The sequence below is a fragment of the Amblyomma americanum genome, chromosome 1, assembly GCF_052857255.1.
Source record: "Amblyomma americanum isolate KBUSLIRL-KWMA chromosome 1, ASM5285725v1, whole genome shotgun sequence".
Lineage (NCBI taxonomy): Eukaryota > Metazoa > Arthropoda > Arachnida > Ixodida > Ixodidae > Amblyomma > Amblyomma americanum.
In genome coordinates this window covers 401892952-401916585 of record NC_135497.1, presented here as the reverse complement: position 1 = coordinate 401916585, position 23634 = coordinate 401892952, and the positions used below count along the sequence as shown (strand labels likewise).

General features: G+C 48.4%; 1 protein-coding gene across 1 annotated transcript; it reads left to right on the top strand.

The window, feature by feature from the left end:
• The first annotated feature begins 3787 nt into the window (after positions 1–3787).
• On the top strand, positions 3788–8178 carry LOC144123901 (uncharacterized). Its single transcript, XM_077656617.1, has 5 exons — positions 3788–4277; positions 5149–5277; positions 6613–6735; positions 7735–7958; positions 8074–8178. Exons 1-5 carry the CDS (start codon positions 3788–3790, stop codon positions 8176–8178), a joined length of 1071 nt encoding a protein of 356 aa, XP_077512743.1.
• Positions 8179–23634: the final 15456 nt, after the last annotated feature.

Below are 23634 nucleotides of genomic sequence, written 5' to 3'. Positions count from 1 at the left end.
TTAAAAAAGCTGCGGACACGCATAGTGGCCTTTCACCGTCACCTTAGATAACTCGCCCACCGAGTGTTCTCAGGCAAGTTTGTCGCTACTTCATTTCCCCCCCTGCCCAAAAGCCGTTATGACTTATTGCCACCTAATTGCCAGTAAGCAGATTAAAAGAGCACAAGTATATGGCTAGAAGTTATTTTTCGATCTACAGTGGAATACAGCCTTAACTAATGCGTGCACCCACGCATGCTGTGAAAGACTAAGCTAGAATCTTCACAGTGCAGCTCCAGATGCAGTAATCCTCACTCAATTTACCCTTGTAATACCAATCATATGACAGGCCCAAATCAGGCGTGATCCTTGCAAAATACCTAGGAAAAAATTTTTGAATACTTTTAGATACCCACTTCCTACTGTATTTCCCTTAAATAATTCCGTACATATTCTGTAGTGAATTATGCAAACTGGCAAAGTACAAAACTTTAACCTAGAACAAAGGTCGAAAGGATCATGCTTCCTTTCCTGATGGACCGTGGTTCCTTCAAAATTAATATGTCACAGTACCTTATTATTCATCGCGATGTCCACCGGTACATCGTCTTAGATTGTGTAGCGCTCATTCTAAGTATACAGCCCAAGGAGTTTGCTTCTAAGCTGTTTAGTATCGCTCCCTAGCACATCTAGAAGTGTAAGGTTTGGGAGTATTGGAGACGCAAAACCATTCCTCTTTTCGAGAGGTTTCTGTCGCTGAGGATGCATAACTAAGCATGATGTAGGCCTCACAAGCAGACCCCTTCAATTGTATACTTTTGACTGAGCGGAGGGGCAGAGTACAGTCTTTGTCAAGGTGATGTGTACATGATAAAATCATTTTGAAATGCCTAAAATCATTTTTAATTAAATATTTAGTAAACGTAAGCATTACTGAAAACAATGCTTCAACTCATGTGCCTTTTATTTTTGCTGTGGTTTTAATGTGCTAGAACAATGGCTTCTACTCAGCTGAAAAGCAGTTTTTTGTTTTTCTGTATGGTAGCTGGTCTGGCCCATGGCAGACTGGTGAAGAAGAATGAGAAGACGCCAACAGTTTGCAGAAGACAAGAATGACCCTCGGAACCAACTGTCAGAGGCAGAACGGCAAGCTTGGCAGAATGAATGGCAACTGCAATATCAGTGTTTCTGCTTTTTCATACAGAAGGCGTAACTGCATTTAGTACAACATTTCGAGCTTCATTTACTTATGTCCGCACCTGTACATGTTGAATTGTTTTCCTTGTTGAAATTTTGAGAAATAGAATTAAAAATGAATGTGACCAGTTGTGCATTACAGCTTTGCTTGATTAAATCTGTGGCAGCTATTTTATGTGCACTCCTAGAATTTTCTGATTGAATTATGTCTACATGGAAGAGTACTTATACAGGCAAGAACCACTTCCAAATGTTTCAGGTGCAAGACTCAGGTGTGACCTGTGCCACACTGTCTAGGTGCACGTTCCAAATATACAACATACAGCTTTCATACAGTCAAAAGCGCTCCCTGCAAGGGATAATATATGCAGGTTTGCTTGACACTACAATCTTAACATAATGGTTACAAGCTGCTTGAGGGCACCACTCAGAGCCCTCTCTTACCTGTGGTAACATTCCTTCTGCACTGCCGCTTTCGTTGGGGCTGTTGCTCGTCTACCTGTGCACTAGACACAATACCGCTTTCAATGTGGACTGCGGCACTATTTTCTGCAGCGGCATCCTGCTCGCTTTGCAGTGACTGCGGGCTGTCTGGGGAACATGGCTGGCGGCACTCGGGCTCGCACAAGGTCACCAGCAGCTGTCGGGCTGCTGACTCATTGTCTGCAAGAAAAAGAAAAAGGCAATGCAGAAAGTAATGATGCGTGAGTCAATGAAATAACAAAACTGCAAAGCTAATAAACTGGGACAGTCAAGAAATCAAAAGCTTTCACAACTTTTGGTAAATGCACAGATTTGATGTACGTTTTATACGTATACACCATTAAGCAGACCATTTAACCGAAACCAAAATTTGTCGCATTTTGTATGCCCTTACTAATCATTGCAGTCATGCAAACACCGATGCCAGACATCTCAACAAGGAGAACGAAGTGCAAACGAGGGTTAGCGCAGAAATACTCGTGAACAAGACCACAACACTTACCGCTCATTTGGCTGTCCTCATCCTGGCTCGCCTGCACATTAGATGTTCCCGCAAAAGCAGCGTCCCTTCGTTGTTGGGCCATACGCATTTCTGCAGCGGCCGATGTCTTTGCTGGCAGCGTTTGCCGCTTCGCTGGCGCCGATCCATTCCCCTTTCTAGGAACAGTTCTGAGTATATGCGCAACTCCCGCGCTAGGTCGGAAGCGTCCTGCAGCAACTGCTCTAGCTCATTATAATCCTCTTCTGTGCCGGATCTGCTTGGTTATGTAAGTGATCACGAATGCCAATTAGTGGTAGTAAAAGCAGCAAGAGGAAAGATAACGAACCTGTCGAGTACAAACAACAGGGCCGCTATCAATGCTGCTTGCTAATAGAAGGGAATAAAGAGGAAAAACAGATTCAAGGAAGGACGGAAATACACGAGCGTCGAAGCCACCTCGTGAACCGAAGTGACAGGGACGGCTGCGGAAACGCTGGACAACTAACACAGTACAGGATCCCCCCACACAACACAAACCTAAAAGCGCAAACACACCAAGATAAAAAGCACACAATCACTTACTTTCGCAGATTAGCTCGGTCCTGTTGCCGGAAATAACCAATCAACAGGTCCACCTTGTCACGCACGGCACGAAGAGTGAGCTTGCGCTGGATGGCAGCCGCAACATTTTTCAAAACATGGCGCCACCTGAGCGCGTCTTGAAAGGGATTCACCGACACCACCTCGCGCAAGACACAGATCCTCGCTGATACGAAACCTCCTTCGAGGCGTTCGAATTGAAGCGGGATCTGTGCATTCTGCGGAGGTAGCGGAGGTGGCAGAAGAAGCGTTGACGGCAGCCATGTTGAATGTGTTCGTTTGGCTCAGCTAGCGCGAGCCCAGAAGGCTTTGCGCGAGGCCCGCTCACCACGCCGCTCCGGGCTCCGCTTAGCTCGCGCGGGAGCGGGGCCGAGTAACCGTTCCGCTCGCGCGCTCCCGCTTGAGCGTTTTGCGCATGCGCAGTAGCGCTCCCGCTAGCTCGCTGAGCGGAGCGGGCGCACAAACTGTCTGCGACGCGCGCCGCGTACCTGACTACCCTCTCCAATCTTCTCCACAGCAGCTGGCACGCGCTAGTGTTGCTGTATATGCTCCCTGTATATACATGTAGAACACTAGCATGTGTGGCGTACACGACTTGAAACACGCGTGGCTCTTTAGCGGTCAAATTGCGGGGCTAGAAGTCATACCCTATAGATAATTGCTGATGCATTAGCAGCAGCAAGGCAGGGTCATTTTTGAGAGCGGTATGAGCGTGTGAGTAAGAGCCTCTCTGCAAAAATAGAGAATACTGTTACAGAACAGAATCACCACGAGACATTCTTACAAGAAACCAAGCACAAAAAGTTTTTCTTTCGATCCTCTGCGTGCATCTCCTGTATCGTGTTGTGTTGCTCTGGTCACTGGGACGCACAGAGTGTTTAAGATTGTCAACGTTCATCTCGTACTGGTCAGGAACTGAAGCGAATCGTAGGTGTTGTAAAGTGACGTCAGCCGCAATCAGACTGCCTTGCAAGCGCTGACGGCACGTGCGTTTATCGTTTGATATCCTTCCCTTGTTCTCCCTTTCCCCCTCTCTGTTTCGTATATATGCGCTCCGAGCCGGAAGTAATAAAGATTCATGTTGCAACCTTCGAACGGCGTACTGTCGTATACAGTGAGACACGCCACGTGTGTCGTAACAATGTAACAGTGGCGACGAGGCCAGAAAGAACCCTTGAGGTGAAAAATGATGTAAGCCAGGCAGGTAAGCAGGAAACAGCGGCCGCGGAAATACCGACCGTGGCTGATCATCAACTACCGGAATACGATGACCAGTCCGACAACTGGAAGGCCTACATCACGAAGGTAGAAGCTTATTTTGAGGCAACTGGCGTCAGCGACTCGGGAAAGAAGAGGGCGTTGCTGGTAGCACCATTGAGTACGCGCACCGTGCAAGTGCTCTCAGGACAGGTTGCACCGAGGAAGCCAAACTCGCTGACGTACGAGGAAGCAGTCAAAGTTTTGGATGCCTACTTCGACCCCAAGCGTCATGAAATAACGGAGAGCTATCGGTTCTTCAATCGCTGCCAGTTGGAAGGTGAGCCCATTCAACAGTTCATCGTTGAAGTTCGCCGGATTGCGGATGGCTGTAATTTCGGTGACATGCTAGACCGGATGCTTCGCGACAGAATCGTCTGTGGCGTGAGGTCAAGCGCTATTCAGAAGCAGCTATTAGCGAAAACAGATTTGACGTTGAAGGAGGCTGAAACAATTGCCATATCAGCAGAAGCAGCGGAAAACGATACAAAGAAGATGTCTTCTGACATTGCACCCGTACTCAAGGTCAATGCACGACAAGCTGATGAACTGGTGTCAGTATGTGGGCGTTGCGGAAGTAAGAAACACAACAGAAACGCCTGCGGCTGGGCGAAAGCGAGGTGTTACCGCTGTGGTGTATACGGCCATCTGGCGAAGATGTGCCAAAGCGACGTGCGGAAAGGACGCCTGAAGGCACGTTCACAATGCAGGCAAGGAGAAGCGTTTGCAGTAACAGCGGATGTTACTGAGGAAAATCGAGACGATGCGCACATTTGGACACTAACCGCACCCTTCAATGGTCGGCTACCACCACCTATTCTTCGTACTTTCACATGGTGTGGCATTGACGTACCTGTGATTGTGGACACCGGCTCACCCGTCTGTGTTGTGTCCAAAAGAGATTTTTGAGAAAAACCGTGAACATTGGCCGCAATTAGAACCCGCATTCATTAAACTGTCCTGTTATCTTGGACAACTTCCAGTATTAGGGAAACTGAGTATGTCAGTGTCCTACAACAAGGAGGTCAAGAGTTCCTTGATGGTCCTGAACTGTTCAGGTCCGAGCCTTTGTGGACGGGAGTTGATTTCCAAGTTCAATGACGCAGGAACCTCGGTGTTGAACGTATCAGTGCAACAAAACTCTGGTCCAGGAAGCAGCCATACCCCCGCCATGCATGCCGTCCTGTCAGAGTTCAAAGACGTCTTCAGCCCCGAGCTGGGCCTAATTGACGGACACCCTGTTCATCTGAAGCTCAAGGAAGGCGCCATGCCGAAATTTTGTAAGGCCCGTTCCCTTCCATTTGCTTTACGCGACAAAGTTTCGAAAGAGATTGATAGGCTCGTAACGCTTGGAGTACTGTCACCTGTGACGCACGCCGAATGGGCTACTCCCATTGTACCTGTAATGAAGAAGAACGGCGAGGTTAGAATCTGCGTTGATTTTAAGGTGACCTTGAATCCCGTCTGTGAGCTGGAGCAGTACCCGTTGCCAGCTATTGATGACATCTTCGCATGCGTGAACGGTGGGGACTGCTTCAGCACGCTGGATTTAAGAGACGCGTATAACCAAGTCCCCCTCGATGAGGACTCAAGGAAGATTTGCGTAATCAATACACACCGTGGGTTGTTTTGCTACAACCGACTGCCGTTCGGCATAGCTTCCGCGCCTGCCATCTTCCAGCGGAAAATAGAAACAGTTCTGCAGGGCCTGACAGGTGTTCAGGCTTACCTTGACGACGTTTTGGTATCAGAAAAACTTGGTAGCACCGATAGATTAGGACAAGTACTGCAGCGTTTTCGTGAGCATGGAGTGAAGCTCAGACTTGAGAAATGCAGCTTTCGCCAAGAGGCAGTGACGTATCTGGGTCATAAAATTGATCGTGAAGGTCTGCATCCGATAGAGAAGCATGTTGAAGCAATCGCGCAAGCCCCCAACCCACAAAATGTTCAGCAGTTGAGGTCGTTTCTGGGCATGATTACATTTTATTCGAAGTTCGTGCCCAACATGTCTTCCGTACTTGCACCGGTGTACAAGTTATTGGAGAACAGCACACGTTGGTTCTGGGGACATGCGCAAGAAGGAGCTTTTCATGCAGCAATAATAATAATAATAATTGGGTTTTGGGGGGAAAGGAAATGGCGCAGTATCTGTCTCATATATCGTTGGACACCTGAACCGCGCCGTATGGGAAGGGATAAGGGAGGGAGTGAAAGAAGAAAGGAAGAAATAGGTGCCGTAGTGGAGGGCTCCGGATTAATTTCGACCACCTGGGGATATTTAACGTGCACTGACATCGCACAGCACACGGGCGCCTTAGCGTTTTTCCTCCATAAAAACGCAGCAGCAAAAAAATGCCTTCGGGAAGCGGCTGTGCTGGCTCACTATGATCCCTAGAGACCCCTCAAGCTAGAGTGTGACGCTTCACAGGACGGAATAGGTGCCGTGCTTTTCCATACATTCGGAAAGGTAAACAAACCTGTCGGGTTCCGTTCTAGGACGCTAACAAAGGCTGAGAAAAATTATTCCCAGCTTGAAAGGGAAGCCCTTGCTCTTGTGTTTGGAGTGTCCAAATTCCGTGATTATCTCGTAGGCCGAGAATTTGTATTGGTCACCGACCACCAGCCGCTCGTGGGCCTGCTGAAGGCGGATCGACCAACTCCAGCATTGGCAGCCGCCAGAATACAGCGCTGGGCGCTGTACTTAGGCGGATTCCGCTATCAGCTTCAATACTCTCCTGGTAAACAACTCCTCAACGCGGACGCCCTTAGTAGACTTCCACAACGGACGTCTGATCCGAAGCCACCAGAAGCGGACCCACCAGACTATCTGCTGGCCTTGAGTGTGTTCGATGGGGGAACTGTGTCAGTTGAGGAGCTAAGGCAGTTGACTGCGGGCGACCCTGCTCTGAGTCAAGTTATGCAATTCACCAAGAACGGTTGGCCGCCCTGCGCGAAAGGCTTGAACACGAGTGTCGCACCTTTTTTTGACAAGAAATTGGAGCTTGCTTTGGCCCACGGGTTGTTATACTGGGGCCGGCGAGTAGTCGTTCCGATGGAGGCGCGACGTCGCATCTTATACCTTTTGCATGAGACGCACCAGGGATCGTCCGCTATGAAGGCTGTTTCTAGATCGTCATTCTGGTGGCCAGGGTTAGATCGCGAAATAGAGGCAGTGACAGCGTCGTGTCAGAGTTGTGTCCAAAACCTGCCCATGCCAGCTACAGCAACGCCAAAAGGCTGGCCCGCTACTGTTGAAAAATAAGCAAGGGTACATATCGATTTTGCGGGACCTATTGCAGGGAACATGATACTCGTGGTCGTGGACGCATACAGTAAGTGGATTGAAGCTGTGCCACTCCGACAAGCAAACGCTTCATGCACGATCAACTGCCTGCGCGGTATCTTCTGCAGATTCGGCGTGCCACGAACCATCGTATCCGATAATGGAACGCAGTTCACCGCTGACGAGTTCGCTACTTTTGTCAAGAGGAACAACATAATGCATCTGCGCACAGCTGTATATCACCCTCAATCGAACGGCCTAGCAGAAAGGGCTGTCAGGACAATTAAGGACGGCCTCAAGAAGATTGGTGAGGAGCGGCTGGAAGATAATATAAACAAGCTCCTTTTCAATTACAGAAGGACACCAAACCGCTCTGGAAAATCGCCGTCAGAGCTGCCCTTCGGATATAAAATTCGATCCCGTTTAGATACATGTTTCCCTCCTGTACACGCAGGGCCAGCGAACGAAGCAGACGGGTGGCCACTACCATTGCCTGAAGCTACCGTGTACGCCCGCAACTTCGGAAGGGGTGAGAAATGGACTCCAGGAATTGTAGAGTCTACAACAGGCTCTCGGATGGTGAGCATTCGAACACCAGCCGGATCAGTAAGACGACATGTTGACCAGGTGCGGGACCGGGAAGATGCGACGCCACCGTTTAGTAAAGACCAAGAAGCGGCAAAACGAGACTCGAGAACAGGTACTCCTAGCGACTACCCACTGTTGCCGAGAACGCCAGCCGAACAAGGGGGCATAACAGAACCTGAGCATGAACTTCAGCCGGAACTCGCAGGGAGCGACGCTGAACCCGTCAGATCATCTCAAGCCTTGCGGCGCTCTACACGTCAAAGAAAACCAGTACAGCGACTTCACTATTAAGGAAGAAGAGATGTTGTAAAGTGACGTCAGCCGCAATCAGACTGCCTTGCAAGCGCTGACGGCACGTGCGTTTATCGTTTGATATCCTTCCCTTGTTCTCCCTTTCCCCTTTCCCCCTCTCTGTTTCGTATATATACGCTCCGAGCCGGAAGCAATAAAGATTCATGTTGCAACCTTCGAACGGCGTACTGTCGTATACAGTAAGACACGCCACGTGTGTCGTAACTATGTAACAGTAGGCATCCTTCAAGTACTTACTCCCTAGTACAAGTGCTGTGTAATAAAAAATATCTCGTTCCGCCATTAATAGATTTGCGCGCTCACTACAGCCAGCAAGACAGAACGCACGTTCCAGGTGTGTGGAGCCTGTCCAAAGAGGCCCTGCTTCAATGCCCGTCGGTTGGTGTCTGGCACGAGACAAGCTCAACATCGGCGAAGATTCTGAAAATCATGATGTTAACTCACTTCTGTCATGGTGACTTAGTACGTGACGATACATTTCGTCTTGTTTACGTACCCCGAAAAATCCCCGAGCACGTTGATTACGTGCGTAAATATCCATTTTTTTAAGTTTCAGCGCCACGGGCCTGCGTCTGCGGCCTATTTGCTACGCTAGCTGTTAGAAGCTCTGAAGTTCCACAGAGAAAATTTATCTTGAATTCCAGGAGATTACATCCTCTAATAATATTTTTTTAATTGGTTTTTGCGGGAAAAGAAATGGCGTAGTATCTGTCTCATATATCGTTGGACACCTGAACCGCGCCGCAAGGGAAGGGATAAAGGAGGGAGTGAAAGAAGAAACGAAGGAAGAGGTGCCGTAGTGGAGGGCTCCGGAATAATTTCGACCACCTGGGGATCTTTAACGTGCACTGACATCGCACAGCACACGGGCGCCTTTGCGTTTTTCCTCCATAAAAACGCAGCCGCCGCGGTCGGGTTCGAACCCGGGAACTCCGGATCAGTAGTCGAGCGCCCTAACCACTGAGCCACCGCGGCGGGGCTCTAATAATAATATAATAATAGGTTTTTGAGGAAAGTAAATGACGTAGTATCTGTTTCATATATCGGCGTGCGCCTGAACCGCAAGGGAAGGTATAAAGGAGGGAGTGAAAGAAGACAGGAAGAAAGAGGTGCCGTAGTGGAAGGCCCCGGAATAATTTTGACCATATAGGGATATTTAGCGTGCAGTGACATCTCAATGCACACAGGCGCCTTAGCGTTACGCCTCCATCGAAATGCAGCCTCTGCGGTCCGGTTCGAAATAGGGAGCTCCGGATCAGTAGCCGAACGCCTAAACACTGAACGTAAATTCCCAAATGTGGCATAACAGGAAAGTTTTGAAAACGAACGTCAGCCCCATAATTGATGCTACCGCCTTCCCTGAGAACTGCAAATGCAGCCTGGAACACTTCGTCGCAAAGCAGCACGGGGCGAATAACAGCCGCCACAGCAGGTTGTCCCCGTCCCATGGAACGAGCTACTCGGAGTCCAGGAACCCAAAGACATCCGCTTCGAAGTTCTCAACCGAGGCGACGCCTCCACGCTCAGCTGTATGAGGAACCCTAAGGTACAAGAATCTCGCAGCAATGGTCTGAAGGAATATTCCAGCGGAGCCTGTGCGTTTAGGTTGCTGTTGTCTTCGAGGCTGCGCGAGCTTTGCCAGCGTGGCGCGCGTGTCTAAGAACAGTCTTTTTTTTCTTCGTCATCCAAGCTCTTCGTCTTCCTTTTCTCTCAGATGTATCCAATGTCTCAACGAAAGACGCCCGTGTGCTGTGTGATGTCAGTGCACGTTAAAGATCCCCAGCTGGCCGAAATTATTCCGGAGCCCTCCACTACGGCACCTATTCTTCCTTTCTTCTTTAACTCCCTCCTTTGCCCTTCCCTTACGGCGCGGTTCAGGTGTCCAACGATATATGAGACAGATACTGCGCCATTTCCTTTCCCCCCCCAAAAAAACCAATTATTATTATTACTCCAATAAATTTAACCTCTTCACTACAGACACAAGAAGAAGGCAATAAAACTAGCAATTATTTTTATACTTTTAATAGACACCTCGTCAATACTGCATCAAACAAATTGTGAAAATGTTGAGATGTATTTAAGTGAAAAAATTTCTGTTCGCGGATGTGTGCATTAACTCCGAACACAACAAAACTCAAGAATGGAGTTTAGCGGTTATGTCTTAGAGTAGTTATGTTTTAAATACATAATGAGCATACCAATTAAACATAGCAAAGATATTGAATAAATATGCATGAATAAACAAATATGCCCGATTCTCGATATTCACATTTGTCGGCGCCATGCTGCCTCCCTGATTGGCTCTCAAATGTGCCAATTACTTGTCATGTGTTTGAAACTAGAGGCGCGAAGGCGTCGCGTCAGTTTTAGGCGCGCATTTGACCTCCAATTGAAAACAGATTTTTAGGACCGCTATTTTTGTTGCCCGGCTGGCAGATATAAGTGATTGGTAAGAGGAATACAAGTTTAAAAGAACGTTTTGCTGGGCAAGTTGGTAACTGTACATCTTTTTGGTTACAGGCGCGAAAACAGACACACCACAAGGCAGGAAGACGGGACGCAGCGCTCCGTCCCGTCTTTCTGCCTTGTGTTGTGTCTGCTTTCGCTCCTGTAACCAAGAAGAATACAAATTACAGGTGATAGGTATGAGAACACTAGCTCACGACTTACCGGACTGGAGAAAATAACTGCACTCTGAGAAGGGCCGCAAAATTATAGAACTTCAAAACAAAAATAAATGTTACGGCTACATCAGCAGTTTGTTTCGATTACATCATACGTGACGACAAGTTATTCGTGAATCGATCAACTCGAAAAGAAGCTAGTTAACTTCGCTTGCAGTCAACTACAGGTGCCTCATTTTCAGCCTCGTTACAACTAGATTTTATCAGCAAGGAATGCAGCATATATAACTCTATCGCCTATAAGGAGCAGGGAATTAAGGTACTTTGTTACAAATGCATGCTTACTTTGAGCTGTCCTTCGGGCTGTCTAAAATTATTCCGTCGGCATATGTAAGTGCAAAAGCACTAATCCGGAGGTTCAGAGCCTAGAAAGACCATATATTGCCGATATTTGTCCACTCCGTTCCAAACATAGAAAAAATGGGAAGAAAAAGAAATAAAAAATATCCAAGAATGGGAGTAGAGCCCGCGGAGACGCGAACAAAGGCCTTTGCGCAAGAGTACGTGGATATCGATCATCGCTTTTTTTTCATCATGACACTTGCTGCACAAGGTTATGCATGTATAGGAAGGGGCTATATACAGATTATTTACTAAGCACTCAGCTCGTGGCTGCACAGCACTAGTTTCATAAAAGGCAGCACAACAAAAAGGGCGGCAAATATAGACACGGCCTCAAGAGCTGAAACCAGTCCGGTAGAAAGTCTGTTCTGTCATAAACGTCCTAAGTTGTAGCCTGTGATGCTACAACTGAGGCTATCGCCACAGCCGAACACGCCTCGTATTAAACTCCACCGCACTCTTGCTCTGTACATTGCAGAGCGTCGTCTTCGCCAACATCTGTCCGCTCCGTCCCGCGGCACTTCCCGCTCATTGCCGTCTTCTGCGTAGCACAAATCCTTGCTTTCACAACGATGGGGATCTCAACAATCTCTGCAGATTTTTCTTGTCATCTGTAGCCTGGACATCGCCAGGCGTTTCGAATTATCGCTTAGCATAAAATAGCTTCCAACCGTTTGCCATGTTTTGCTGACTTTTTAAAGGATCTTCATGTCAATATTAATGAAATCGTTTGGCGACTTTCTTCATCTCCCATGTATTTGTTCGATGAATTTCGTTAAACCGACGTTATCTGCAATGCTGAGCCAGCTTTATTTGATCCTTTTCTCTATCGAGCACGACAGCTTCTATGCCTGGGTTCCACATTCAAATTCCCACAGCTAACCAGCTACTAGAATTCACACCTGCCTCAGACAGAAATAGTAATTTAACTTTACCTAAGCCATAGCTTACACATAGCACTTCGTGATTGCACGGCATACGTGACTGCTTGTTACTTAACCTGGGTAAATGGCGTTTGCTTTCATTTCTTTAAAAGAATCTGCTTGGGCCGGTGAAGTGGCTGGCAGTATGCACAACACCGTTAATGTGGTGTGCCTCGAAAGTCCCACTTAGACTTGACGCTGTACAAAATGTGTCTCGGTGGACCTCACCTGTCACCTGATGTGTAAGGTCGCATGCGACAGTGCCGCCACATGGGTATGTGCCATGCCTGCGCGCGCAGTCACGCCTGACTGAATTTGTCTACACTCCTTCAATAATAGGATTCCCAGAAATAGCTCTAGGTATGCAACAAGTACCTTTTCAAATAAATTTTACCCTTAAATCAGATGTTTTGAAAACATGTAGTTTCGTCCTTCTGAGGCTGTGACAACTGGCAGCACATTGAGCCGCTGTCAGTGGATAGATAAAAGGCCAGAGAAAGTGAATGCCGGAAGTGATAGATATTGGAGTTGAGAGGTGAACCAGAAAGAAATAGGGCATATTAGTTGGGCGGTTTGCTTTTTAACTTTTGTCGCAGGCGCGGAGGTGGCCGTTTATAGATAGGGATCGCGGGGGAGCGTCGAGGGAATGGTTTTGTCCGCGTTGCAACCGCAATTTTGTACTCTTTGTTTTCAAAGGCATGTTTTTGCGTTTTGTCATGCTGTTCAGGTAGCACCATTTGACGTCGCTCCACCAGTAAGAAATTTTTTCACCACCTTGCAATGCTTTCTCAACATTCAGTCCATAATAGTAGCTCAGCATTTCGAGAGCTTTGCGATGTAGGCATTATTTGAACGGGACGGTTTAAATTTTAAACTGAACCGAGTAATTTGATCCAACGAGTTGTTTCATAGCACTGCCATACAAATTAAAGTTTATTGCTGCCATTACTCAAACCATCCCGGAGCCACCGCGGTAGCTGAGTAGTTGTGGTGCTCGGCAGCTGGCCCGAAAAACGGGGCTTCCATCCCGGATGCGTTGGTCGCATTTCGATAGACAGGAATTTCTGGAGGCCTGTGTACTGTGCAATTTCAGTGCACGTGAAAGAATCCCAGATACTTCAAAATATTCGGAGCTCTCCACTACGACGTCCCTCATAGCCTGAGTCGCTTTGGGACATTAAACCCGGTAAAACCAAGTGAGTGTATCCCACCACCACAATAACGAGTGAAGTAAAGTTATGGTCTGACACGTATTTCCTTTCGTGGTTCTGTTGTGGGAAAACTTTTTTAAGACTGTCGATATTTTGTTCAATGAAGAGGGCTAAGTCGGGCTGGTTGGTGAATGTTGATGCTAACGACTGGACAGCGCCAACGGTACGGAAGAGAACACAGACACCAGCGCATGTGTATGTGTTCTTTTCTGTCCCGTCTGTTAGCGCATTTCAGCCGTTACCACCAACATGTATTTTTTGTTTGCCTATATTCAAAATGGCTCGAAAATATTCAGTTCGCAAGCAAAAATTTTATACTCGCGCATCCTAAGATTTTTGCTCAAGAAGAGCAAAAGTCTCTCCCTTTTTTTTGCAAGCCTCCTCTCTTAGCCATTTTTATTCAAGCGCATTCAGTCGTTGCCTAGCCTCTCAAGCGCCAATACACCCTGTGAAGGCCGGCCGAGACCACGTGGATCGAGTACTGAGCAGACCAGAATGGCGTCAGAGGCATATTTGGCAGTCCATGTTCTTGGTGCTGGCTGGCTCCCCTCTCGACCAGATGGAGGAAGAGGAAAAAACTTCATTGTACCCTGGTGCTTCTTTCCGCGGACAAAGAATTCGAGCCGTGAGGAAAAGAGGTTGGGGGGCGCTGAAAGGAGAACTTAAACCGCGAAGAAAAGGTCTGGGAACGTGGAAGAGCTTCAAGCCGTGAAGAAAAGTCACCGAGAGCGCCGCTGTACTCCGATTGACGTAAGCCGGACCCCGCTTCCAACACGTGCACGAGCGCCCGTTAGCTGGCGCCGATGTCTAGCACGCACAGATATCGGCGCCTCGCCGAGGTTCGGCGGCGTATCCTGCAGTGGGCATGCGTAGACCGGTTCTGTCGTATGTTAAGAGCGCCGACTTTGGACACGTGCACCATAAAACGGCCCTTGGAGCACACATGGGGAATATCGAGCATCCTCTAGAGTTTGCCAACCGAAAACCATCTCTCCTCATGCTAACCCCTTCATTGAGCAGAGCAGGAAGCGAAAACGCGGTTTGCAAACGTTGGTTGCTGGTTGGAAGCAACCTTCCTGTAAGTCGGCAATTCTACAAGTTGTCCATTCACTTCTGAGAAAATGAATGCTGCACGTCGGGAGTACCCTGTCGATAGATCTTTGTGTTTGGTTGCCTTAGGGTACAGTGTCGCGAGGCAGATGAGATCATGTGTCTTTGAAAAAGCGTTGTCCGCATTCTCAGTGCACGCGCTCACGTTTCCTCGTTGAGAGGTATACGAGCACAGTGACATCACGACTAAAAGAATAAAAGAATAGTGGCGCCATGCGTACTCAAAGCAATATGAAAATAAATGGCAATAAAGAATAAGATATCTGCCGTTCTGAAGTAGTTAGCGAGTCTCATAATAAACTGCACATCTCAAACCAAAAATCTTTAATTTTAACCCAACGTTTCAAAGCCGACTCGGCTCCTTCATCAGGGGTGACTGAGGGCAGTAGCTGGCGTCTCTAACCGCCGTATTCAAGAATGAAACTTAAGTTGTGACTTAAGTTCGTGACTTAAGTTCTGAGTAAAGTATGAGTGGCGATGGAAGTTTCAAAAACGGCACTTCAGCAGCACTTATGAAAGTAGCGCTTTTAGATGTAAGTAGGCACCATGGGAACGAGGCTAAGCAAACATTTCTGTATATCTAATAAATTCATGAACAAATAAAGAACAGAAGCGCCAAAACAGCACTGCTAATACTTAGTACAAGTCTCAACTAACGTTTTAACAACAAAAAGTTTTTTTTCGGCTAGCTTTGGAGAACTAATATTACTTGTCTGGCCACAAACAAAGACGTCACTATAGTAGCGTGCGTAGTACTGCTCCTGTCGACGTCGTAGTCTTCCCGCTCGCGCGCGTCCATCGGTTGCATCATCGCCAGCATCGCCAGCTCTTTGTCTCTGCTTTATTTTGTTATGGCACATTTTAATTGTAAATTCACTGCTTGTATCGTATATATTTTGGTCTTATATTTATTGATAGTGTGTAGTCATTTGTAGTGTGTTTTGTTTTCTGTACTGCGTCATTCTTTGGTGCCGTGTTGCGACGCGCGCGTGATGGAGAAAGCGGAGAAGGGCAAAATTAACTTCTCCAGAGTAGAGCGAGCTCTTCTCCTCGACCTCGTCGACAAGCACAAGGCCATACTAGAGAACAAGAGAACTGATGCAGTGTCAGTTGCACGGAAAAGGAAAGAGTGGGAGCTTATAGAAACCCAGTTCAACTCCAGTCACAACGTGAGCCCACGGACATGGCTCCAGCTGAAGAAATGCTGGGAGAACCTGAAAAATAAGTGGCGAAAGGCGAAAGCGGGCGAGAACCGGGAGATATTTAAGACCGGTAAGTCCTGTTTTCTTTCATCTTTGATTCTTTTTTGCTGACGAATTCAGAGGTTCTCTCCCAGATTACAGAACTGTTCCGATTGCTTGCTGCCTGCATTTTATGAATAGCTTCCCCCTCCACCCCTCAAAAAAATACAGAGAATGTTTACGACATTCGAATCTGAGCGAAAGCATGAATTTGTGCTACGTAGAAGACGACGGTGAGCAGGCAGTGCCGCGGGACGGAGCAAATAAAAGTCGAAGACGACGCTCTCTAATTTACGGCGCGAGAATGTGGAGCAGTTTAAGGAGAGCAGTGTTCGCTCCGACGGTAGCGTAGTGGTCTCTAACGTTGGTTCTGTTATTCGCGAGGGTGTGGCCCTGGCGTACCGGAACTGCACGACGAAATTGATCGTTAACAAGAGTCTGGGGGCCCCCATTAGCGTGCAGCGTTCGGTGCGCCAGGGCTGTCCCCTCAGCCCCCTTTTATTTTGTATTTATGTGGAGACCCTTTGTTTGAAGCTACTGAAAAACAGAAGTATTACCGGATTCAGATTACAAGCAGCCGAAGTAAAGGTTCTGGCGTACGCTGATGACATTGCTGTGTTTGCCGTTGACGAGGGAGGCATAAGCGAGGCCGTTCAATGTGTACGAGATTTCAGCCAAGCTACTGGAAGCGGGGTTAACTGGTCGAAGTGCCTCGGACTTTGGCACGGAAGGTGGGCATCTACGCCGGAGCGGTTTGCCAGCGTGCCTTGGACGACGACGCCAGATAAATACTTGGGCGTTCCACTCGCTGCTTACCGTGACAGTGAACAGTATTGGACAGGACAGATTAAAGAGATACGGGAAAGAGCTGATAAGTGGAAAGGAACGACCTTGTCCATTTTCGCCAGAGCCACTGTTTGCAACTTGTTCTTTATCAGCAGGCTCTGGTATGTCATGCAGGTGTTGCACTGTTCACGGTTAAGTATTCATAAGCTACACCGAATTTTCGCCATCTTTGTCTGGTCGTCTGAATGGGAGCGCTGCAGCCGGACCAACCTGTTCCGACGGGTTCAAGACGGCGGGCTGGGACTGGGCCATTTGTTTTTGAGACAGCTGGTCAATCGTTTTTTGTTTCTTCGGGACACAAGAGACCCGTTTTTGCGTACCGTATGCCAAGTTAGGCTGCGGCATCTGCTTCCAGAGTACATAGTCGGAACTGCTGACGTTTACAGTAGGGTCACCGGTTTTTACCGGGAAATCGTAGCCAGTGTAAGGTTTCTTTCCGCGCGGTTTTCAAATGACTTTCTGTCGACTGTGAAACGAAAGAAACTGTACCGTGCTTTGTGCGATGTAGTTTTCCCGGTGCCCTTGTACAGGGCCTTGTACAGTGGAGGCCAAGGCAAAGATGTTTTAAAGAGAGTTAAAAACATGCAGGTGCCATCAGGAACCAAAACCTTCTTTTTTAAGCTGCACACCGGAACCTTACCGGTTAAAAAAATTTTAGAGGGAAAGGAATTATTTTTACCCTGGGGTTCTCACTGTTTAATTTGCAGAAAGCCTGAAACAATAGACCATGTATTTTTACACTGTTGGGAAGGGGTTTATTTTTGGGATGTATTACAGCGAACCTTAAAGAAAGAATTTCCACTAGACCCGTATGGCATCCGTTACTTATGTGTTGAAAATGAGGATGGGGTGCCTTATGATTTAATAATGCTGACAGGCCTCCACTGTATATGGCGCTCGAGAATGGCAGGCTTTCACTGTGACAGAGACGCAAGACCTGCCCGAATCTACTTTCGAGAAAGTATGGACATGTTTCTGGCCATTCAGAAGGCCGCAACGGAGCCTCCGGAGTGGCTCTCAAGACTAGAGCCACTCTGTACACTACGTGAATTTTAAGTTGACGAAGCCAGACTCATGCTGGCTGACTTCGAGTCGGGTGTACATAGCGTTTGTCTTTTGTTGCTTGTTTGTTATGTGCAATTTTCTGTGTCAAAGCCAGGCAATAAAGAAAAAAAAAAGGTAGCGTAGTGGTCTCGCCCAACAGCCGTTAAAGATCTGTTCCCGCAGCCGCGGGTTCGATTCCCGTTCGTTGGTATTGATCGAATTTCCTTTTTCTTAATTTGACCTCAGCTCAAGGCAGGGACTCCGGAACTTTTCGAGTTTATTTTCTTTATTCCATGCTTTCACTAAATGTTTATTGAATTTTAATTACTTTTTGTTTATATTTTCATACTTCCCTGTCCAAACATGTATTTCAGATGGACATGAAGCTTATTCATATATATATATATATATATATATATATATATATATATATATATATATATATATATATATATATATATATATATGCACATGAGGAGTGATCGACTGCATTAAAAAAAAGTTTATCCATACTATTTCAATGCTAGTAATCATGGTCATGAACAAAGTTCAGTTAACAGTTTCTGTTGGGACATGATGGATTTAGGTTACTTAAATTAAGCATTTTAAAGACTGTCTATGAAGCCAGTGAGCCCAGCTCCACTGTGCTCTACATTAATAACGCCCTAAAATTGAAAAGAAGTTGCCCACTCTGCCTGCTTCTGGTCTTTTGACGTTACACCTACCATTTTGCTTTCCATCGCTCGCTGTGTTGTCCTTAACTTAAGCTGAACCCTTTTCGTTAGCCTCCACTTTTCTCTTGAGGGACAGTGGTACACTGGCATTCATGATCTGAGAAAACCTGCCATATTCACTCCATTCCATTCTTATCCTTCTATTATTTCCGTTGATGATTCGGATCAGCTGTCACTAGTTGCCCTAAGTGACCTATTCCTCTGCCACTTCCAGCACCTCGCTACCAATTGTGAACTGTGAGGTGCTGGAACTTGTGCTGCCAATTTTCTTGCTGTGCGTTTTCACCGCCACAGTTAGTATCTAGCTTTCACGCACCCGCAGTTTGGAGTCAGCATGTTTAAGGTTGTTTCACCCGGAGAGTATTCCTAAGTAAATGCAAATATCGTGCTTCTGTCAAAGAAAAAGACTCCTGCATGCCAACTATGGCATCAAGAGGGCTCTCGCACAGTTTCCGCCCTCGCCGTTAGATGACGTTCTACGTCACACTTGCGGTATTACAGGACGTGCTACGTCCACCGCTATGGACGAGGGTGGCGCTGGTGAACACTCTCAAGGTTCGCTTACACGCAAAACATAAATACCCACGAAAGCAGCAGATTGGACAGCCGTCGCCGTAGCTCAGTTGGTAAGAGCACCGGACGCGATATTCGGAGGTCGTGGGTTCGGATCCCACCGGCGGCATGGTTGTTTTTTCTGCTGCTTTATAAGTAATTTTCTTTAAAAAAAACTAATTGATTGGCACTACATATTAAAAAAAAGAAACATTCCCCTATGCACCTTGATTTCGGTGACTGTTGGCTTCCTAAATATGTTTGTCAAACGAGCCCCTCACTTCATTTGCCTTGTCTGCTAATATATATATATATATATATATATATTGTAGTGTGGTAATCTTCATCGATATAACCACTGACATGCGTCGCGTGCTGCCGCTCTCAAGGACGAAGAAGTTGTTCGCTGCCTTGCTCTTTCGCCACGCCTGACGCTTCGCTGCGAGTCTCCCCTGAGCGGCTGGAATCATCTGGGTTCACCGAATAAACACACCCCTACAATTGGTGCAGGTGCTGCTGGGTACGTTCCCGTCCACCCTGGAACTAAGAAGCCGCACGTTACCCTCTGCTTCCAGCATGCCGGATGACACTGCCACGACATCGTCGCCCCTCCCAACCACCGTGCTGTGTTCTGGAGCTCTACGGCAGCGTGATCCGTGCTTCTTCAGTGGCACAGCCGACCAGGACGTCGACGATTGGTTGGCGGCATATGAGCGCGTCAGTAGCTACAACAGATGGGACGACGCTATCAAGCTAAGCAATGTAATCTTTTATCTGACTGACGTGGCGAACCTCTGGTTTCGCAACCATGAGGCAGACCTGCCATCTTGGTCTGCATTTAAAAAGAATTTTGCAGAAGTGTTCGGCCGCCCTGCAGTTCGCAAGCTCCGGGCAGAACAACGCTTGCGTGAGCGCACTCAGCAAGTCGATGAGTCGTTCACTAGTTATATAGAGGACATCGTGGACCTATGCAAGCGTGTCGATCCGCTAATGACTGAAGCGGATAAGATCGAGAACATCATGAAAGGCATCTCTGACGACGCGTGCCAAATGCTCTGGGTAAAAAATCCTGCCACGGTGAGTGACGTGATCAAGCTTTGCCAGAGCTACGACGTGCTTCGTAAGAAGCGCGCTTCTACCCGGCGGTCCGGTGTTAGAGACGACGCCATCTCTACACTTGCGCTGGGCGGTTCTACCCCATCAGAGGACAGCCCTTTACTTCAGCAAATCAAAGCCTTCGTTCGAGAAGAGGTCGCCCGCCAGCTATCGCTGGTCCCTCAGTTACAGGATAGTGGCCGCCTTGTTCCTGACATGGCTCCGTCTTTGGCCCCTACCATACGGCGTGCCGTTCAAGATCACATCGCTGACGTTCTTCCTCCCAGCTCCATGCTCCCGCCCAGCCCTGTGCTGCCGCCCAGCCCCGTGCCAGCGCAAGTAACGGCACCACTGACTTACGCCCAAGTTGCGGCCAGGCCGCTCATGCCATCAGCATCTCTTTCCTACCAGGCCGCTCCTTCCAACCTTCCTTCGCCTTTGCCTGGGTCTGCATTCCATGTCCCTATTCCAAGGGTACGCCAACGCCCTACGAACCCTTGGCGTACCGCGGACAACCGACCAATCTGCTACTCTTGCGGGCTGCCGGGCCATGTCGCACGCCTTTGCCGCCAACGCCTTCCACCTTCTCGACCTGAACTATGGAACTACTCCTACAATACAGACCAGCCCTCGCCGAGAAATCCGCCCAGTTCCGAATTTGTATCTCGTGACAATCAAACGTACACAGCTCGCCGATCACCTTCCCCTCGTCGCCGTTCCCCGTCCCCACTCCGACGTTCTACCGGCACCGTTGAGGGAAACTAACAGTCGCAGTTCCCGGGGCAAGAACTGCGCTTGGTTCGAACTCTTCAAGTCCTCGGTGTTCTCCCACTAACGTAATTCAAGTGTTTGTCGACGGCGTCGCAGTACTCGCTCTAGTCGACACGGGCGCTGCCGTATCAGTCATCAGTGAAGCTCTTTGCCGTCGTCTTCGTAAGGTGACCACCGCACTTTCCGACTTTTCGCTTCGCACCGCCTCATCACAGCGCATTCATCCCTCAGCGGCGTGCACGGCCCGTGTTCTCATCGAAGACGTCTTATACACCATCGAGTTTATTGTACTGTCTCGCTGCTCACACGACATCATCCTGGGCTACGATTTCCTTTCCACTCATCATGCCGTTATTGACTGCGCCCGCGCGGAAGTTTCCTTTTTACCTCTTTGTGATACCGTCTTGTGTGACGTCCCTACCCGGCCTGCAAAACTCCTCGTCGCCAGTGACACAGACATTCCTCCATTTTCTGCTGCCCTCGTTCCACTCTCCTGTGAAAGCGTTATTAGTTCGACTGTCTTCTTCACACCTTCCGACGCCGCTTCACGCCATCCCTGCCTCTTGCTTCCATTTGCGGTCCTCAAGATCGAAGATGGCCTTAGTGCAATGTACGTCTCAAATCCATTTTCGTGCCCGTCCGTCCTGCTACGCGGCGAGTGTCTCGGTCGTATTGAAGAACTTGATCCCGCGCTTGTAAATACTCTTCCTGCAACGCCTACTTCATTAGACGTTAATGTGCTCAGCTCTTGCGATACAGCGACCGCTTCGACGCCACCCGATGTTCTTCAACAAGCTATTGACGCAGATCTCCCACCCGCACAACGCGATCAACTCGCTGCTCTTCTACAGAACTTCACTTCTGCCTTCGACCTTCCTCACACTGCTCTGGGTCGCACGTCTGTCGTTACGCACGCAATCGACACTGGTACAAACGCACCTTTACGACAGCGTCCTTATCGCGTGTCGGCCTCTGAGCGACAAGTCATTGCTGACAACGTGGACGACATGCTTCGCCGGGGCGTCATACAGCCATCTAACAGTCCATGGGCTTCTCCGGTTGTTTTGGTCACCAAGAAAGATGGTTCCATCCGGTTTTGCGTCGATTACCGTAGGCTTAACAAAATCACGCGCAAAGATGTCTATCCTTTGCCGCGAATCGACGACGCCTTGGACTGTTTACAGGGAGCCGAGTATTTCTCCTCTTTGGATTTGCGCTCCGGCTACTGGCAGGTACCGATGGCTGATAATGACCGCTCGAAAACTGCCTTTATAACACCGGATGGATTATACGAGTTCAACGTTATGCCCTTTGGCCTCTGCAATGCCCCGGCTACTTTCGAGCGCCTGATGGACACTGTTCTTCGTGGACTCAAGTGGCAGACCTGTCTTTGTTATCTGGACGACATCGTAGTTTTTTCTGCCGACTTTTCTTCTCACCTTCTCCGCCTAAAGGATGTCCTCACGTGTCTCGCCGGCGCTGGGCTTCAGTTGAATTTGAAGAAGTGCCACTTTGCCGCTCGAAAACTCACAATTTTAGGCCACGTAGTTTCTAAGGACGGCATTCTTCCCGACCCCACCAAACTTCGCGCAGTTGCAGAGTTCCCGAAGCCAACCTCCCTGAAGCAGCTTCGGAGCTTTATCGGCCTCTGCTCCTACTTTCGACGTTTCATCTTGAACTTCGCCTCTATCATCGCTCCTCTGACCCAGCTCCTTGCCGGCAGCTCCGACCTTTCCGCCTGGACTCCAGCCTGCGATAAAGCCTTTGACACTTTACGCCGCCTTTTGGTTTCGCCGCCCATTCTACGCCACTTTGATCCGGCTGCGCCTACGGAGATCCACACTGATGCCAGCGGTATTGGGCTTGGTGCCGTCCTTACCCAACGTAAGCCTGGTTACAGCGAGTATGTTGTGGCATACGCCAGCCGAACATTGACAAAGGCAGAATCTAATTATTCAGTCACAGAAAGGGAATGTTTGGCCATTATTTGGGCTATCGGAAAATTTCGTCCTTATGTGTATGGTCGACCGTTTTACGTTGTGACCGATCACCACGCTTTGTGCTGGCTTGCCTCTCTGAAAGACCCATCCGGTCGCCTTGCTCGCTGGGCTCTTCGTCTCCAGGAGTTTGACATTCATGTCATTTATCGATCAGGGCTGAAGCATACGGACGCGGATGCTCTTTCCCGCTCGCCATTGCCTAGAGATAATTCGTCTGACCACGTCTGTGCCTACGATATGTCGACTCTTACAACTATCGACATGGCTACCGAGCAGCGGAATGACCCCTGGATCAATGCACTTTTGAATTTTCTCTCAAGTCCTACTCCCGGTCATTCCTCCAAAGCGCTCGTCCGCCAAGCACACCACTTCTCCATTCGTGACGGTCTTCTCTATCGCCGCAATTATTTGCTTGATGGACGGAAGTGGCTTCTAGTCATCCCGCGTCATCTCCGCGCCGACATTTGTGCTGCGTACCATGGTGACCCACAATGTGCTCACGGTGGCGTATTGAAAACCTACACACGCCTACGTCTGCGATTTTACTGGCGTGGAATGTACCGCTTCGTAAGACATTTCGTGCGCGCTTGCGAATCTTGTCAACGCCGAAAAACTCCTCGGAAGTCCTCTGTTTCGTTGCAGCCGTTACCCTGCCCTGCTCGTCCGTTTGACCGCGTTGGCATAGATCTCTATGGCCCTCTTCCGACTACTCCTGCTGGAAACCGGTGGATTATTGTGGCAGTAGACCATCTGACTCGCTACACTGAAACATCACCGTTACCCTCTGCCTCTGCAAGAGACGTTGCTTTGTTCATTCTCAACAACTTGATTCTTCGCCACGGGACTCCGAAGGAACTGCTCAGTGACCGCGGACGCGTTTTCTTGTGCGACGCTCTCG